This window comes from Cydia fagiglandana, chromosome 3, assembly GCF_963556715.1.
Source record: "Cydia fagiglandana chromosome 3, ilCydFagi1.1, whole genome shotgun sequence".
Lineage (NCBI taxonomy): Eukaryota > Metazoa > Arthropoda > Insecta > Lepidoptera > Tortricidae > Cydia > Cydia fagiglandana.
The window spans coordinates 21,263,323-21,284,753 of NC_085934.1; the positions used below are offsets into that span (position 1 = coordinate 21,263,323).

The following is a 21,431-nucleotide window of genomic DNA, read 5'->3' on the forward strand; positions in this document are numbered from 1 at the left end:
GGGATTAGTTGCCAAGCGGAGATTGAATATCTGGGAGACCGACCAAAGCTTAGAAAACATAAAAACTCAAAAATGCGCGTTTTCTCATAGACCTAGCTAAGAGATCAAACCCCTTATAGCAAATTTCATCGAAATCGTTAGAGCCGTTTCTGATACCATCCAAATATGTATATAAATAAATAATTATATATATAATAATTGCTCGTTTAAAGGTAAGATAACACAAAGGAGAAACGAAAAGAAATTACCTACTCGCACCAGTCTTGAACCCCAATCCTCTTGCACGTATTTCCACGAACATACCGTTACGCTATTGCAACATACTTACGTTGTGTGAAATTGTCTACTACAAGGATCACGGAAACACTGTTTGCATGTGTGAGTAATAGTAGGAAAAAGCGTGACAGCAACACTCCGTCGAATTAAAAAGGTGGTTTTTGCACAATGAAGTATTCAATGTTTATTCTAATAGTTCAATATTTACTTAAAAAGTGCGCGAAACATACTTTTAAGTATACAAATACCAAGACCATTTCACAAAAAAATAAAATCTGAAATTGGTGCCATCTAGCGAGAGTTAAGTTTTGAGTAACCTAGGCGAACCACCTTAAACGAAAAGTTCAATCAAAACGGCGTGCAGTCGTGCACCTGTCAAATGAAACAGCTTTGCCGACATTTACAATTACCGCGGCTATGGGCAAAAGCGGAAGTTCTACTTATATAAGGAAGCGTTGCTATAACTGATTCGTACTATATTCACAACTGGAAAGTCTTAAGAGGAATATGGCCATCCTTACATAATGAGCGTGATCTTACTCCTCGCGGGGTGATAACTTATAGAATTATATAGAATTTTTTTATAACATCAAAAATCTTTGAGGCCTATGTTCAGCAGTGGACGTCTTATGGCTGAGATGATCAAAAATCTTTAGTGTAATGTCAATAATTATAAATTACGCAAAAAACGGCAAAATAATCACGTTTGTTGTATGGGAGCCCCACTTAAATATTAATTTTATTTCCTTTTTAGTATTTGTTGTTAAAGCGGCAACAGAAATACATCATCTGTGAAAATTTCAACTGTCTAGCTATCACGGTTCATGAGATACAGCCTGGTAACAGACAGACGGACAGTGGAGTCTTAAGTAATAGGGTCCCGTTTGTACCCTTTAGGTACGGAGTCCTAAAAAGAAGGATAGTAACTTGCCCGCGAGATACTGTCGCGATGCTCCTGCGCTACTTACTTGCCTCTGCATGCATATGCTTATGCACTTACGTCGTTTAGTTGCTAAGCCGGCTACGTGCGGGTAAGTGCATGTGTGGTCCGCTAATGAAGCATGCAAGACACATCGCTTACATGAATGGGCAGTGCATTTGATGTGTGGAAGTATTTTTGGCTCAATCTGAGGTGACTTTAAATATAGAATTACCAATCTACAATTTCAAATGGTGGTATTTAGTTACCTCTTTTGCGGTCATTCGGTATTTTCGGTGCACAGGCCTGGCCTGTCTGTGTGAACATGCTACTTCAAAGGTGTCACATGAAGGTTGCTTACTTGATTACTTGTACAGTTAGTCAGTCAGTCACATTCACATCAGAGGCAATAATATCTTGCGCAACAAAAGACGCAAAAATATTTTGAAGAATCTTATTTGCAGCGCCATGAGAGCGTGCCATATATTTTCGCGTGCTTTATTGCAAAAGATATTATTGCCAATGACTGTACCTAAATAATAAACAAAGATGAAATCTTTTGACAGCATGATGTTGTCAGGAGAGATTTCAACGTCTACCTACTTCTCACTTTCAATTCTATTGTGTTGGTTTGCATCAATAGCATGTAAATCGTATAAATTATTACTCGCGTTATATGCAACACGCTATAACCCCGATACATTTATCAATATACACCATGTTAAACATTACTTGTGTTATCCGTAAGATTAGAACAATAGAGCATCTTCAACGAGAATTTCTTGAAAAAACCTATATACGGGCTCTTTGTTCCTTGTGCGGCGAGCAGCAGTACGTGACGCCCGCCGCCCGCCCGTCGTGACCGCTACTCACTTATGCCACAGAATAAATAATAGTGCTACAGAAGACTCACTCCCTCACAAAACGCGTCTGTTACGATCAGCAAAGACATGGCCGCTAGGAGGCGACAGCGCCACGCGCGGCTTATGGCAAACCCCAAAATTGGGGCCGAACGGATGTACTTTTAGCTACCTGTAGCAAAGCGACGAAATCGCGGAGTGAGCCACGCCTGCTTATGCACTGTTGTGCTAGAAATGGAGATAGGGTCTCCGAAACATGTCGTGCGAGTGACTAAAAACACGTGAGTTTAACCGTAAAATTAGCTTAAACTACTTGTACGCTGGCTTTCTTTATTTCCTGGGCGACAGTTCTATAAGCTTACCAAGCGCATAGATTATGGATCGCTGAGCCATATTTGCCCAAATATTCGTATTTTAAATCATCTGTGACGCAGCCGTACCACGTGATATCAAATTAAGAAGTAATTCGTTTTTTTTTCAGACGAGTCGGTTTTTTTTGAGGATTCTCTAGAAAAGTGCAGAACTAGACAAGGTGTAGGTATGTGTTATGTTTAATTTTAATAAAACTTAACACATTCACCTCTGAGCTACGATCGTAACGCTACGTCGCAGCCGATAACATCGGTTTCCCGATATGTAGCGGAAATGCTTCGTAGAGGGAAAACGAAAACGTGTCGTGATTAGCGCTGAATGGGTTAAGTCGCACTTATTAGAACTGAAACACAGTGGAGCCCTAAAGATGTGGATTCCAGGGACTCAAAACTCAAAGTCGCAGCACTTGCAGCCAGCGCTCACAATAGAGATGTCTCATTGTTCGACACTCACACTGGCTATTACCACAACGTCAATCCAAAAAGTCACAATACCATACATTTTGGTCTACACTTACTACCTTTTAGTCTTAAGACGGTATCAAATGAAAAAGCGATATGTACCATCGCGCACACTGTTAACTGTCCAACGGTAAACCTCATTACAAGAGGCATAAGGTCCACCGATGGACAGTTAAGAGTGTTGCTGTTTTGTATGTGGATATTGTAGGCGCTTGCGGTATTTCGGTTGTAGCAGTAAAACTGCAACATGCATGTAGGATGTCGCTTGAAGTAAGTTGTTTAGCAAATAGCAATATGCTAACTAACCATGAACTTTATGGCCTTGTAATAAGGCTTAAGAACTGTCATTAACAGTGGACGACAGTTATTGACGCGAAGAACCACTGGATTCTTTTGTTTTCGTGGAAACTGCGTAGCGTTAGTAAAGCCGCGTTTTCCTAACCGTCTACAGACGTTAAAATGACTTAAAATGTTTGCTAAATTGTATTTATATCTCAATGACAACCAGATAGATATACTCAAGGAGAAATTTAACGCAACAAAGGTATAATTACTAGATTACAGCACCTAAAGTTATTTCCAATATTAGTAATGTATTGTATTACGAGTATCAGCAAGTACATAAGTATGATATTATACACGGTGTAACATGAGTAAACCGAATAATTTTATCAGCGTATTCCTGATCATATTTAGAGACAAAAATGTCCTATAAACTTTTTAAAAAAAACGCCTAGTTTCAGAGATAATGTTAATTTAAAAATAAACAAGTTTTTGTTGTTACATAATGTAAAAGGCCTTTTTGATGGTGATGTTGCTGCTATGGGACGTAGTCTAAATATCCTTATTGATAGATGTCAAAAAATGACAAGTAAAACTTCGCAAAAAGAAGGTTTTACGAAAAAAAATGTAAAGATCAATTTTAAGTAAGAAGTTTACCAATAACATTTATTTTTTATAAATAAAATAAATAAATAAATATTATAGGACATTCTTACACAGATTGACTAAGTCCCACAGTAAGCTCAAGAAGGCTTGTGTTGTGGGTACTCAGACAACGATATATATAATATACAAATACTTAAATACATAGAAAACACCCATGACTCAGGAACAAATATCTGTATCATGTACAAATACATAAAAAAAAAATTAAAAATCAAAACAAAAAAATTTTTTTTTGGCGTAATTGACCTAAACTCATATTACATTTTTTCCTTCTTTTGACCTCAGAAATGCGTGTTAAAATTATTCGGTTTTCTCATGTTACACCTTGTATTTGACCTCGTCGCGTCGAAAGTTAGCTGGAGGAGATCCCGTATAGGGATAAGTTTGCCTTTGTATCTCTATTTCAGTAAATTTTATGTACCTAAACCTGTGTTGTGTACAATAAAGTGAATACTACCTACTACTAATGTTCGTTCTAATTGGCCTGTATGCTGATGTTCGGTTGTAGGGAGACTATAAAAAGTCCCATTTAATTTGTATGTATGCATAACCAGGTGCATCAGTCAACAAACTCATAAGACTGTATACTAGGATAGGATGTGGTATGGGATGCCTTTTAATAGCTAACGCGTCTCGAAGGGTCACGGCCTGTTGGCGGGACGCATAATTGGTCCTTCCTGCAGGCATAATTCAATCGTGGACGCTTTGTAGTGATGCTTAGTTCCTGCGGGGGAATCCGTGCTCATTGAGCTCATGACATTGCCAAGCGAATATGGTCATAGAATAGTTAATATTGGGATGATGAACATATTGAATTTTATAACAAAATTTTGAGGTAGGAATTAAGCAATTTATCACAGTAAATTGAAAACTAAAAATATACAGATTTATATAAAAATATAAAACTTCTGTTTCAAAGTATAAGTCGCTTTTTTAGCTTCCAAAAAGAAAAAAAAATGTATCATTAGATTCCTTATGTACAGTTAATTGTACAGCAATTGTATACATAAACGCAATATCACACCGTTAAAATAGCACAGCGAGAAAGACTACATTTTATTACTTAACCAAGAGTATCGCTGTTTCCATGAAAATTCTCAACTTCATTTCTTGCTAGTTGCTAATCTACATCTTGATGATACGAGTATTTCTCAGACTTCAAGTACTAATCTTAATTAAGCGATCATCTTGTTAGACACTCTATATAATTATCAGAACACCGTGTTAAGTATCCATTGTCATAAATAAGTGTACACATATTCACGTTATCCCATTGAGATAGAGTTAAACAACGTGTACATATTTCTGACGTCGTTTGAACGAGAAACTGTGGCTAGAACAATGGGGCTGGTATTTGTTTTATAGTATTTATAGTGATTTGAATCTTAAACATCAAACTATAAGGTTTAAAATAGCGTAATTCTTAGACTGAACGCGACTATAAAGACCGAAGAAGGTAGATTTCGAGTAGAAAGAGTTTCTCCAGAATGGGGGTCATTATCCAAGATGGCGGCGATTCCTCGAAGGCCTGTAAAATTGTATGATTTGCACATAACAAGATGGCAAATTTCATAAACATCTTCGATATTTGGATCATTAATGTCTTTTTTACGTGTAATAAAGAAAACTTGTTTTTCTAGGTTTTAATAACAATAGAACAAGATGAAAGATGGCCAAAACAAATCCTAAAAAAAATGAACAACAAAGTGACCTTTACTTAAGTGTTGAAATTTTGGCAATATCGCAAATCCTCAATGGAAAACATCTCATCTTAACGTACAAGGAAAACCACCTAAGATAATATTCAAATTAGCACAAAAGTCAGGGTTGGAGCGAAAGGGCATTTCTATCCTGTCTGATTCAAAAACAGTTTTGAGACCAGTATAACTGGATCTCTACGATAATAACAGTTATAAGGAGACGGTAGTAAGGCTTAAGCTGGCTGGTGTACTGTTGTGAATCAGAGGTATCGGAACAGCCCACACTGCGCGGGAGTTCGCCCACCCGTGTTCCACATAACCTTATTGAGTTGCGTTATGAGTGTTGACAGAGACAAATGAAAAACGAAGACTGCTTATTCATTCAAAATTGAGTTTCGGCCATTTGGTCGCTGCTGGAAACCATCGGGAGCGCGGACTTTTGGCCGAACGGTGTGGTATTTCGGCGGTTCGGTGGGAATCTGCCAAATCCTACACCAGATCAGGTGACGTAAGCGCAACAGAAAACTACTTCCCAAATTTGATTTTTTATGTATGTTAGTTTGTAAGGTATGTATGTATCTATGGGCCTTAGTTGTCTGAAAATAAATGATATTTGATTGTTATAGAACTATTCAGCGACGTATGGTTTCATATACCATGCGTCGCTAATAGCTCTATATAACTATCTCATTATGCTACTTGAACATACATAGAGAAATGATGGAAAGCGGAACCCAAGTGTTATTTGACGAAATTTTCAATAACTGTGGCAACCCGATTTCGCAAGAAATTTGTCAGTCTTCATTTTCACTAATCTCTGGTTAAGCCGGTTATACACTATGATACCAAAAGACGCATGTTGATATAAGACTAGTATGAACATACTGCTTTTTGAAGTGTTTTGCTACGACTAGTGTTATGATTAAGGTTTTTGCGCGTTGTTACGTTTTACTAGATCGATTTGGGCTATATGCTTTGGTAACATTGTGCCGAGCGCGAGCGTGGGGTAATGTAATGTAAGTACTAAACCTAGGAATGCAGTCAAATAGTTAGAGCGTTGGTGGTTGATTCTAGACCAAAGCTTCATTCGATTTTCAATTGACTGCTTTAGACATTATGGCAGTCCTTTGAGAGTTCCGTACCCAAAGGGTAAAAACGGGACCAGGCTGTAAATCATGTACCGTGATACGAGTAGCTAGACAGTTGACTAGACAAAATAAAATAAATATTTAAGTGGGGCTCCCATCCCATACAACAACCGTGATTTTTTGCCGTTTTATGCGTAATGGTACGGAACCCTTCGTGCGCGAGTCCGACTTTTTCCGCGAGCAAGTTTTTTGCAATTTGGTAATGCCATAGAAGCAAGAGAAATTGCATATATCCTATATTTGTAGAGTTTTCTGCGCTCCCCTTAACATCTAGTTAAGTTTATACGTGTAATAGCTTCTGCCCGCGACTTCGTCTGCGTGGAATGCTGATGATGATGATGATTGATAAAAACTACCTACTACCCTATGTCCTTTCTCGGGATCCAAACTATCTCCATAGTCCATACCAATTTTTGTCCAAATCGATTCAATGATTCAAGAGTGAAGAGAGACAGACACTCTTTCGCATTTATAATTAATTGGTACGGATAGATTAAAAATTATATTTAAAAAAAAAACAACCACAACAACGGTGAAAAGCCTTTCTTTTCTTTACCAAAACGGCTCGTAATATTTCAACTTAAACCACAATAGCCGTTTAATAAACGATCGAGCCAATTCCCCATAATATCCGGCGACAACGATGGAACAATAGGTGACAATGGCCACGCGCCATTGTGCCAATTGCCTATCTGTGCCAATCCGTGCCACAGGACAATTTGGCGTTACCAGCTGAAGCAATTCTTTTAATGACTTAATACATTCGATTATGTTGTAAAATTGACGTCACTTTTATGACTTCAGTTAGCATTTGACCTTCGATTTGGAAAAGAATTTTTTTTTTTGCTTTTGGTTTGTTTCTATTTCCGTTCCGGTATGTGTTATTTCCGTTTCCTGTGCATTGTTCCTGATTATGCAAATAAATTAAATGAAATTTGCAATGATTTTCGACCGATGGCGGTTTAAGCTTGTAATGTGATAAATAATTAGGTACAACTTTTGGATTAAGTACAGCACGTTTGAAATCCTACGTTTTTTCGGAAAAAAACCTTTATTAAAATCGATGAAATATGTAGTTAACCGAGTATGTCACCCAAATAATACGCAAATCGATTGACACCTTGTGGACCAACATCAAGTTTAGTTAGTTACATATTTATTTATTTTATTTAGAAATTTAATTCAGGCAACAAGGCCCATATTACAAATACCTTACAGACTAACATACATAATGTATTTTATAAACTTAAAACTAAACACTATTTAGTCGACAAAACGGCGTAACGGAGTTATGACGTAAAGGTGCCGTTCGGATTTAGGCTACAACAGCATTACTTGCAGTATTCCAGCGCGTTATTACTACCGACTGCTTATTGCTGCAGCAGTAATGAGGAGAAAGAGATTATCGTTTGAGATTTGCTGTCTAGTCGTTGCACAATCGAATAGACAATTCTATCGCCGAGGACACATGCTCATGCCAAACCAAACAATATATTAATGCGATTCACTATACAATTCCACACTACATTGTAGGATGTAGGTGGACCAATGTAATACTAATATGTGATACGTGAGGTCAGCACAGCCGCAGAAATATATGGCTCGATTCGAACTTTAAGATACGTCAAATGATTGGTCTATATATACGATATGGATCAGATATGTCAGTGTCAAAAGTGACGTTTCTTCAAACAAAAACGTCACTTTTGATAGTTTTGATCGTATCTTAAAGTACTAATCGGACCAATAGTTAAAAACTTAAGTAGCTACAACCCCTCTTGTCTTAATGCCAAAATCTGCCAAACCCGGCTTTGGTTGGAAACTACCAAAAATACAGAGGCGAACACCAAAGTTCGTTAATTGCGGGCATCTTTCTATGTCACTCTACTTACACCTGAATTGGAGTAAAAGAGAAAGATGCCGATGCCGCCAATTTGCGAACTTAGGTGTTCGCACCTACTCAGTTTCGGCGAGCAAATTTGTACCTAATACAGGTGGAGCCGTGGGCAATAGCATGATGACTAGCTTTGACTTTTACCGCCCACCTTATATACCGACAATGAACCCTATTTAATAAAACATAAGGTGTTAATTAGTTTGTTGATTGACTTGGCAATGCAGGCGGCTAAACAATAAACATGTCAAGTTTATTGTTAAAGAGGTGATGCGTTGAATAGTTTAGCGGCGTATACAGGGGGCGCCACAATAACTCGACATACTTAAACTAAATGTTGCCGAATCATAATCATTCATCAAATTTCGCGGTAAATTATCAAAAAGTGTGAAAAGCTCTAACTATAAAAGTCTTGAACATATTAAATTTATTTGGCTATTCAAGTATTATTCAATCGAATATACGCTCGAATGGAATTACCGTAATGCGCGAGTAGGGTCCAACCTGAAATAAGCGGCAGATGCCTGCAGCCGACCTGCCTCCACACGTATTGGCTCGCCTTTCCTGTGGGCTAAGACAGTGAAGCCGAGAGGGTAATGCAGGTGCTGGACATCCCTGTGTTTCCTGAAGTCCGTCCCAGGCGGTGTAATGTCCGTGGAGAAATTATTGTCTCTCCGGTGTTACACCGTAAATCGCCTGCAATAGACGCAAAGGCCAATGGCGCTCGTAAACTTTCGATAAAATTTTCAAGGATCGATTTAATGTCCAGCGTTTATTTGAAAACCTATATACATCAGGATTTTGTTGGTTTACTCGGGCCCTCCTGTATACACTTGACATTAGGGGAGGGTATACACATGCCTGAGAGGTTTAGATTTTGACAAGTCCTGTCACGTAGACTGTACCGGATGTCACTGTTATGTAAGACTGTCAATGAGTCGCATCGTCAGATTGGTTTTTGTAACTAATATGAATAACATAGTTTGTGAAGTTTTAAGAATTAGAGGACTATATATATGATTGATGGTATATAATTCGTGGTTTCGATAAGGCTGACTGAACTAAGACAATAGGGGTTGAATTTGACTTAACAAAAAAGGTATCAGTTAACTGGATAGTACCATTTCAGTAACAGCTAAAATCGGTCATAACAGATTTATACGCGATTTTTTACAGCAAATGTATAGTAGATTCATTCAATTGATTTAGTACAACGCTCAAACTGGAGTCCTATGAATCAGTCTGAATGCAAAAGGGTCAAAAGAAAATTGAAACAATTTCCCATTCAACATTTTTTTCTAGACTATATAGAATAGAAATTCTACCTTTCCAAGGACAGACATCTAGGTTATACGGTTGGGAAACTAGTCAAACCATTAATAATTCGTCAACACACCTAGTTTTGACGAAATAGAACGCCGAGGATGACAGACGGAATCGATGGCTTCCCACGTGTCTATGTAATATTAAAAAGGTAGGTCAAACGCTGGATGAAATCCGAAAGATCGTATGTACAGTAACTTAGGTAAGTAGCTATTCAACTTTATTTCGTTGCAGTAAGGTTTAGGTTCGGTCTGTTGACTGAGTTGTTGATATAGGTATAGGTCTAATAACGTCTGTTTGTGGGAGTTATAACAGATGTAATTATAAAAGTTACCTAGAGATAGCTTATTGGAACTTGTACTTTTAGGAGGTCACTAGCTTCGGTCAGCAAATTCGTCAACGTGGAATGATGATTTTGGAATTATCCTATGTCCTCGTCTTTACCAATTTTCATCGCTGAACCGACGGTTAAAGCCTGAAAAGATAACAGACGGTAGACTTATTACGGCAGGCACGGTAGCAGCGACATTATAAAGTAAAGGTTAGGATCCAATCATTAGACACAGGCGACAAAAGTCATCGAGGAATGCGTCAAAGAAACGTGTGGGAAGGAACGTTTGTGCCTAATTTGTCCACATGACGGCTGAGTAATGACAACAAATTCTCAGAAAATATACAAGGTTGCTTTATCGAATAATCGTAGGTTATATGAAGGCATTAGTTTAAACTTTCACGATTTTTACACATTATTATTGACCGAGCCTTAGCAAAGCGAAAGTCTCCGTTTCAGCTTAGGAAAAAGTACTTTCGTTAGGTAACAAAGTACAGTCACCTGCAATAATATGTTACTCTTCGAAGGCCGCAATAATATGTGACAGGCTCTTATGGTTCTACTAGTAAGATCGTGTCAGATATTTTTGCGGCTTTCGATGTGTAGCATATTATTACAGGTCACAGTACAAGTGTACATCATTAGGAAAATAAAACATCAACAAAGCAGTACCTACTTCAAAAGACAAGACACAGTTTCTAATTTCCATATTTCTTATATTCTCATACATATCTCTGCTAAAACTCGCCGTCAGACGAGAAGGCACCAACAATACGCGATCAGAATGCCGAGCTCGTCATAACAGCGTATTTCCTTTCAAAGGTCCGATTCCATTTGCATAACCATCGAGCCGCTTCACTCGGGTAATACTATCGCCATAACAATCGAACACAGTGATTTCTGAAGAGGAAATGCGGTCTAAACATCTGGAACTATTCTATTGGTTAGACTTTTTTTTTATTATGAATGGGTTTACTCATGGCCACAGACTAGCCAAGGCGTAGACTGTTCACTGCTGACGAAACCTGAGGTGGATGAGCTATCTGTCTGTATTATGACGAAGCCTGCGCTATGGATCTGAAGGTACCCATGCTGTTATTATTGTTTTTTTGGGTCAATAAATTATTATTTTCTATTGGTATGAGTAGAGATATTTTTGACATTTTAATATGTACCCTGGAATTTGTATGCTTGATGGAAGCATACTTGTCATACGCAACGCATGATGTTGCGTGCGTGGGCTGATTGTCCCTGTTTTGAGACTTGCAGGCACAGGGGTTTACGAAGCAAGTTTTACATAGAAAATAAGTATTACACTTTTACACATCGTTCGTCTTCGTAGGATGATGATGATGATGATGATGATGATAAACACTATCCCATGTCCTTTTTCAAGCTTCAAACTATCTCTATACCAAGTTTCGTCTAGAATGTCTAGATCGATTAGCGGTTTAAGCGTAAAGAGGTAACAGACAGACACATAAGTTTCGCATTAATTCGTATACACGGTGTAACATGAGTAAACCGAATAATTTTAACAGCTTATTCCTGATCATATTTAGAGACAAAAATGTCATATAAACTTTTTTGAAATTCGCCTAGTTTCGGAGATAATATTAATTTAAAAAAAAACTAGTTTTTATTGTTACATAGTGTAAAAGGCCTTTTTGATGGTGATGTTGCTGCTATGGGACGTAGTCTAAATATCCTTATTGATAGATGTCAAAAAGTGACAAGTAACACTTTGCAAAAAGTAGGTTTTACGAAAAAAAATGTAAAAAGCAATTTTAAGTGACAAGTTTACCAATAACATTTATTTTTTATGTACAAATACATTCAAAAAATTGAAAAAAAAAAAACAAAAAAAAAATTTTTTTTGGCGAATTTGACCTAAACTTATATAACATTTTTTCCTTCCCTTGACCTCAGAAATGCGTGGTTAAAATTATTCGGTTTCCTAATGTTACACCGTGTAGATCACTGTGCTTAGTAAATTTAAACCAGTTTGCAAAGTCTACTATGATTTACGACCTCCTGAACAAAGACAAATGTGGTGAAACACACTAATTGCGGAAATTCGCGAACCGCCAAAGCAGACCTAACGTGTGCTTTGATGTTAAGCTAGCTGCTATTTTATTTTGCCCTACGGTGAGAATCTTCAAAAGGCAGTAACGAAGCGTAGAGAATAATAGTATAGTGTTGAGATTGCGTTAATATTAAACTTTGAGCTGATGTGTCCATATTTCTTGGAACAGTCAACCAGTGAAGTGCGTGTCGAATCAGCCAAAATAGTCTGAAGAGTTGAAACTCGGAATTTCAAAGGTTGCTGACTTGAGGCAATAAGTTGTCAAAATGTGAACGGATATTTTTGGCTGTTAAAATGTACCTATAGATAAAAGTTGTCAGGAGGAGTGGCTTGCCATCAGAGAACCGTTTTGCTCATGGAAAGTCATGTTTGAGTAGGTACAGCTATAATAGCTGCTATAATTTAACACTGAAATTGCCGTACTGATTCGAGTATAAAATGTAATACGGTCGACCACCCCAATGAAGGCGAAAACACACACCGCTCCTTTTTGAACTTTAGTACTATCGCGATACAGTTGCTTTTTAAACGGCATTGTTGCTTTGCCACGCGCCAAAGTTGGAAGCTTGGGCTCGTCATAAAATAAACGATGGCTTTTGTTTAACAGATTAGGGTCTTAGGCATAAAAATCATTTGAGAAAATCCATACATACCGGATTTGATACTTAGCACTATTGTCTATTCTGTGATATTAGCAAACTTCAGGAATGTTCCTACTCATCCTACTGCATTTGTTCTCGCTCGAGCGGCCGGGCGCGCTTAACTAAGAAATCGCAAAAGGAATGAACACTATTTTATAATTAGCCATACATAACGTGACGAGAATTACATGCGGAAGTTAGTGTAAATTATCTATATAACTAAGGAGGTTAATTTAGAATGTCAAGCGTAACGAGTTGTCTGTGCATTCTTTTGTAGAAATTGAGAAACTGGTTTGAAGAAAATTTTAACCAACTAAGAAAAAATGCCTAACGACGAGGGCAAAATTATACTTACATTTTTTCAGTTATATATATTACTTTGACAAGCTCTATATCTTGTTGTACTCTTGCGAACCCCTACCCTATGAGCTAATTTGTTACCCAATCGTCCTGGTTTTACTTAGACCAATTGTGTGCTAAAATGATAAATTTGTAGATAAACAAATAGCCTTTGGAAAAACGTCTTGTTAGACCGACATTACATATAAATTAAAAACAGACGTAATTAAACATAAGCAGTATTTAAAACAAATGTCTTAAAACCGTTAATACTAACTCTAACTTATTTTGAATAACATTGTTAAGGCATTCCTTAACATTCAGGACAAAAGCCATTTATAACAATAAGACAAACTTGAGACAGTAATGGGTACAAATTGCAGTCTTAATTGCAGGAATTTGGCTAGACTTGCATTAAAGGTCATTCACTTTTCTTGTTAGATGTAAATACGGATATCCACATTTAATCATTTATCCTTACAAAATACATATGTGGTGCGGAAGTTTGGCATATAAATTATATCTATGTACCTAACATAATTAATATACCAATGTTTCGGCCTATTTTCTAAATGAGTAGGTAAATTACCCTGTAAGTATTTTTTGTGTATGATGGTTGAAGATTTATATTACGCTATTCAACATTATAATATATTTAAAACAGTACAGGTACACCGGAATACTTTTTTTATAGAAACTTCTTTATAGCGTTTACTGTAAGGGCCGTCCGATATATTAATTAATAGCGCAGCAAGTCAGCAAATTATATACTCAAACCTTCCTCAAGAATCACTCTATTGATAGGTGAAAACCGCATGAAAATCCGTTCAGTCGTTTTTGAGTTTATCGAGAACAAACATACAAACACACAGACAGACGCGGCGGGGGACTTTGTTTGTAAGGTGTAGATATTTTTGTTTATTTGACTGTGAGTGATTAAATTATTAAGACTACACTATTACTCTATAGTCTATACTGTCTATAGTCTCTATACTACTTAGAGAGCCACTACTACAAAAAAATTATACATCATAATGTCAAAATCATAAAATCATCATAAGGGGGAGGCCTATGTTCAGCAGTGGACGTCTTATGGCTGAGATGATGATGATAATAATAATTAATGTCAAAATCAATGTGGCATAGAGAAGATATCCCTATTATTTGACTGGCCTCAAAAATCAAGTTGTTTAACTTTACCAATTCACGTTACTTTCTATTTCAATATACCAATATTACCTATCGGTACGGTACTTAGCCAAATCTATCTACATTTACATTGATTTAATTTAAGCAAATATAGACTCTAAAAACATATGCAAAAGGTTGATTCTATCAGTTTAATATTAGATTTGGTTAGAGACGAGTATAATACGAAATTTCCTTGTTTTTATATGGCCTTTGGCCATTAGTCATACATATGTAATTGTGTGTGTGAGACTTTATGACAGAGTTCACGGTAAAAAGAAGATGACAGAGCATCGGTGGGTCTGGGTACTCAATCATTTCGTTAGTAATTACAGGTTTACCATGCCTACTGGTAGAGGTACTCTTTAGAAATTAGATACAGTCAACGGTAAGTCTTCGTAGGTGCATAATGAGATGTTATTGAATTTTAACACTGGGTTTTACACAAGGTACAAGGTTGAGCTAAAACATCGAAATTGTGTGTGATGAATTAATGGATGACCCCAAAACAAAAAAAAATAACCGTTCGGTACAGTCACCTGCAATAATATGTTACTATTCGAAGGCCGCAAATAGTACATTACTACAGAGGCCGGGACGAAAGGGGTTGCCGGCCGAAGACATATAGACCGGATAGGTCTGAGCACGGGCAACCCCATTTCCCGCCGAGGTATGTATAGTGCTTTTCTCAAACATGCAATGAAATAAATAAAATAAAAAATCCACGAAACCCAAGTTTTATTTACAGAAAAAACTAAAAGTAAACTACACCCAAAATATAATCAACACGTACCTATATCATTATCACGCGTATGTTTTACACGAGTCGTGTATTTTTACTACCCGTATATTTTCATGTATCTTTGATTTTTTCGCCTTGTATCCGTGTGACTGTCGTTTTCATCACATAAGTTTACATAGTCTTTCATGTTGATATCATGTTTCACATAAAACGTTGCTTTATGCATGGAGTAAATAAGTATAATTTCCACAGTGTTGACGAATTTGTAGTTACATTCATTTAAAATATGCCACAAAACTGTTTCTAATAAACTGTAAGCCATTTTTCTTAGTTTCACAAATAATAAAATTGCCATAAGCAACCACATACAATTATACATACTTCGTCTTTGACTTGGCGGCAGAGGCAGCAAGTTATTTAAAATCAATTCTGCTTACGCTGCCAATTCCAACACCTACGATTACAATTAATATTAATTTCATTATTTCGCCGGAACTCATATTAAAGTCAAAAAATCAACAACGCACCATAAATCCAATAAAACAGAATGAATATTTTTAAACTTTACCTCCTTAACTATTTAAAAATATAACTACGCGTGTTTGAGTAGACCATTTTACCGCTAACGTTTAGATGAAATATTTTAAATGTTTTTATTTGTGTAGTTAAATTTATAATTTAAAATTATAAAATTATAGAATGTATTATTTATTAAGTTCATGTTGATTTTATACAAATAAAACTGCAAATGATAGCAAACATTGTTTTTTTGTTTTTTTTTTATAGGCGTAGTGGCAGAGTGTCATTACGAACCATAAAGCAAATACTGCCTCTAGTTTTTTTTTATGGATGAATGCCACGATGCTGTGTCACAAATATCTGTGAAATGAAAATTAAAAAAGAGGACTTTGCCGGCCTAGGCCTGCAAGATGTGTATGAAATTCCATTAACGACCTTTTGTCCTAGCCGCACCTGAAACGTCATACTTCGCAGCCTATTATTATAAGGAACATAACATCAATATTTCATTGCATGTTTGAGAAAAATATATTACGCGCTCTTATGGCTCTACAAATAAGATAGTGTCAGATATTTTTGCGGCCTTCATTGTGTAACATACTATTGCAGGTGACTGTACGTATGATAGCTATGTACACTTTCATACTAGATAAACTAACATATCACTGAAAATGTGTAAATTCGTTTTGAATACAAGAACTCAAGTTTAAAACATGTATGAATAGTTTGATAGTGTACGAGTAATACGAGTATGTGTGTGTATTTATCAATTTTCGCGACCAAAGGTTGTCCGGAAGATCAGTTGTTTACCTCTACTTGTGTCGCTGTTTTCTTTAAGTATTATTTTATTCGATAGAGGTGTGCAATAAAGAGGATTTGTATTTTGTATAACTCTTACAATATAACTTGTTACATAGTAGTTACACGAAAGGACAACGAACTGCCATTGAACTAATATGTACTTATTTCTAAAACAGTTCGAATGCAATTTTCCAATTGGATGACAGTTTAAGTGCAATTGGTTTGTGTAGGCCCACACAGATGTTTTTATATATAGGAGTGGGAACGGATTTAAGGTCTTTTGTTACATAAAAGTATTGCCTAGCTGCCGTATTCGAACTTCAAGATATTCACAAGAGACGACACGTACTAGATCCATTCTAGACACGTTATAGATTAGATATCAACTAGTTCTCTTTTGCAGCGCAATTCGGGCAACCAATGTCACTTTTACGTCAGATAGAGTAAGATATCTATTAGATGCGAATTAAATATCTAAGTCATATCCTGTGGGTATCGTTCAAGGGAATCGCGCAAATGTCAAATTTGACAGGTTAGATCTTAAACATAATCGTTATCGTATCTTGGTGATGTCTAAAAGATATCTAATAGATGTCTATTTCAAAATCCGAATCGGCTCCTAGGTCTGCACGCATTTTAGTATTTATCGCCCATAAGATTTATTTAAAGATACTGTATTTGGTATACATAACAACAGTTTATTCGTATACCTACTAAACGATTTACACAAAAACTTGAATGATCAATCCAAGTATTAAAGTCAAACCGTGTGCATTCACTGCAAATATTTATTCAGCTTCCGTAGTTGTTGCAATATAGCTATCAAGGATTTGGAGCATCGGGCGTGCATGTTGATTGAAGTACCTAAGTTTTAACAGACAGTTATGTTGGCTGTAATATTTGTTAAAGATGTAGTGCGTATTTATATTCCATCGTATTTTCACGGAAACTTAACAACGTGTCTTGCTATTTCAGTCAGTCTCGGTACAGAAAGTACTGATATTGACTGAAGCAGCATGACAAATACGAACATTTCCGAGAAAATACGATGGAAAACAATTATGCACTACATCTGTAATAATTTAGGAAAAACCTGTCGCTGCAATCACTGTAAACTAGTTCCTCGTGCACGTAAAAATCGCGATAACCTGGCAATTCGTGCTTTCTCTGCTAGGCGATGAGATGGCAGTTGCTTTCGAAAAATTGACAAAATGATGAGATAAAATGAGACCCCGAACACTTTTAGTGTGAATGCTGCCATTTTAGAAACATGTCTGCTGTTGCACCTAATTACTCAGACATTTTATACATTGTATAAAGTCATGGCAATTATAAGGGTGGCAAATTCTACGAGAATGGTCACAAGTAAGAAAGCGCCAAGATGATAAGTTTAAGAAATAAAATCCACCGCTGAACTGTTATAAAAATTATCTATGACTATAAATTATTTGATGACATGTAAGGACTTTGTTCGCATTTTATGCCGCCAATTTATAACTACGCCCACACAATAACCTGATAGAGATGTCATAATCATTGCCGTCATAAATATTGAAAGTGAAATTAGCGACGGTCAAAGACGAAATATTACGGACTATTGTTAATACGAGAACGTATTAGTCACATGTCATTTACTGTATAAACAAAACAAAGGTATACAGGTATGACACGTTTACATATATGCATACATATTTTGTAATTTACATAATAATTGATAGTGAAGTGTTTGTTAACAAGTAGGGTTGGCAGTGATAGAAATATTTGTCACACCTTTTATGTAATCTATCGCCATCAGATATATTGGAGCGGCTGAGGTGCTCAAAAATATCTGAACACGCACACACCTTGGCCGTTCCGATATATCTGATGGCGTTTGTACATACATATGTAAATGCACGTTTTATTTTCATGTAATGTTACCTAAGGTGGATGAAGTTTTTGCGTACTTTTATTAATTTTGATGTTCATTTCCAATGTCATCCAATAGTTGCGAAGTGTCAAATCTGTAAAAAAAATTAAAGGCAGGTGCACACTGACCCCCTTATTTTTAATCGCGCTACAAACCTCGATTAGCTAATAATCGTTTGTCTTTATCTGTCATTTTAACTTCAGTATTTGTAAGAAAAGGATGGGTTTTATGAATAAGGGGGTTAATATACAGATCTTTATGAGAGAAGACACACAGCTCGCGTGACGATGACGTTGACACACACACACACAGCGTGTATGCTCAGGCCTTAAATTGTTAAAATGTTAAATTTCGTTAACAAACCGCAATTCACCGCACTGGTAAAATGAATGGGCAAGTAATAAGACATCAATAGAACTCTCAACCATTATTGCCAACCGTACCCTCACTATTCTTTCCATTGTGGCGGTAACTATGAAAATTGGTGTGGTAATTCGGTGGAAATGTTGTTTGTCATTGAAAAATTGTCAACTATTGTCATTAGGGTCAGGTCTTTGTGTCAAGGTTTTTGTCCTGGCGGTTCTTGAGTTACTTACGTATAATTTACGGTATCGTTTTGGGTCGTCCCATTAGTTTTTCGTCAAGTTTTTGAATTAGTCCTATTCTGCTTTCGTCACTCATTCTACATTGAAAGCCAGCGACGATTGTGACGAATGTAGAATGAGTGACGAAAGCAGAATAGGACTAATTTAAGAACTTGAAGAAAAACGAATGGGACGACCCAAGACGATACCTAATTTACCACTACACCTTATAAAACAAAGTCCCCCGCCGCATCTGTCTGTTTGTGGGTATGTATGTTCGTGATAAACTGGAAAACTGCTGAACGGATTTTGATACGGTTTTCACCTATCAATAGAGTGATTCTTGAGGAAGGTTTAGGTGTACAATTTTAATTTGTTAAGGTTTGTTTTGCGTGCGAAGCCGGGGAGGGTCGCTAGTATGGCATAGTATAGGTAGTTCTAATGATACAAAACCTATATAAACAGTTGTATAAAAAAACTATAGAACTATGTATAACATTTCGTAAATATGTAAATAATAAAATGAAAATTGATAATTAAACTATAGTACAGATTTATGAGATGATTTTTTCGGATCAAATCCTAATCTGCTAAACAAAACAAGTGGGCATAAATTGGGTTGGTCGGTCGAAGTACTTAGCAGATGGCGCCAGCATAGCTTGCCATGTCAATCCCTAGAATTGTGTAATTTTTTTTATGGAATTTTATGCCCTGGATGCCAGCATTTTAAGCCAACTCTCGTAGAAAAAGGGGCAAGCTATGATGGCGCCATCTATGTAAACCTTTGAGAGTTGCCAGCCCCATTGCCTCTGCACATAAATGTAAGAAGTGAACAATTACCTGACTGCAACACGCACGCTTGACTCGTCGCTGGACATGGCTGCATCGGTCAACCTGAAAGATAATGAGAACTATACAAATTTACTTGCACATTACATTGATGAACTGAAAATTGACTGTTAAAGATTAGTTGTAATCACTAATTAACATCTCTTGATTACAACCAAGTGTGTAATATTTTAAAGGATACAATATTGCATTTTGATAGCTTGTTTACACTATGGAGATATGTGTATACACTTACTAACCAACTTCACAGTATTGAAATCAACAACAATCAGGGTATTACAGTAAGTATGAGTTTGTTTTAAAAATAGGAATGATTTACAAATATTTGTATTTCATAAATACTCTATAAAAATAAAAAAAAATTGTTGGTTCAGTTGCTGATGGTTACTACTGTTATTATAAAGTGAACAGAAGATTTAATCATCTTTATATTAATTTTTGGCCATATTGTCACTTTCTGTGTCATGACCATAAATTAGGGTCAATGACCTGGCCTATTTGCAACGGTGAGAAATAATTAGAGGGCATATTTATTTAGATTTTGCAATTTATGAACTTTTTTTTTTTTTTTTATTATGCATGGGTTTACTCATGGCCACAGACTAGCCGAGGCGTAGACGTGGCCTACGATGGAGCGAGCTCGCCCAGAAGGTGCCTGAGGTTTGGCTAATGGCCGACCATACAAAAAAATACCATTACCATTTCTTATACTTACAAGAAATTTAAAATGTAATGAAATAAAACATATCAACTATTTTCCAATTAATAATGATTCAAATTTCATTGGAGTTAAATTGTAATAGTATTAGGTCCAGTTGCACCAACCACATTTAACGGACTGATTAACGTCAAACAGCAGTGTAGTGTGAAACTTCCTATACAATAAAATTTAGCAAATGCTTTAATGGTGACAAACGGTAACCGATTCTTAGAATGGTGGGATGCTAGAGGGAAGCTGAATTAAGTTTTATTTGTCATTTTAACAACACACAACATAGGTATGAGGCAACTATATGTAATATATATAGTTAAATTTTTTAGCATTAGAAAAAAGGTAAACAATCTTGACATGTCCTTTTAATGAAAAACACTTTTGGAAAATAAGTCTTGGCAAATATGTAACAATTATGAATCATATACGATTATTTACATTATTTCGCTTTCATAAGTAATAGTTACTGATTTTTAAAAAGCGTTTTCAATTAATAGACACGTCAAGATCGCGTAATCTTTTTCGAATGCCAAAAAAACGACCTATAGAGGCATTAACTTATTTAATACAGTCTTCTCTAATAAAATAATTATTTTAGAAGTAAACATAAAGCAATACTGTGTCAAAATATCAGCGTACAATATTTTCAAGGTGACGCTCCTTATCTGTTTACGTTTATCGGAGATTATCTCATTTACAAGTCAGTTAACGTATCAAAACAAAGTCAAACCAAAACACAACTGCCATGACTAGTAACGTATCATTTTACATAGTACGATTAAGTTAACCAAGTAAAATATAACAGAAAATATGGTAAGAAAGCATTGAT

At 36.2% G+C, this 21,431-nt stretch overlaps 1 protein-coding gene across 1 annotated transcript in view; it reads right to left on the reverse strand.

Moving 5' to 3' along the window:
* The window catches only part of LOC134680460 (kinesin-like protein KIF21A), a 112,937-nt gene that overhangs the window by 90,725 nt on the left and 781 nt on the right, over nt 1–21,431 (reverse strand). Inside the window, exon 2 of the mRNA XM_063539590.1 lies at nt 19,882–19,935. Within this exon, the coding sequence (XP_063395660.1) occupies nt 19,882–19,919 (38 nt within the window). The 5' untranslated portion in view covers nt 19,920–19,935. The remainder of the gene's footprint in view (nt 1–19,881; nt 19,936–21,431) is intronic.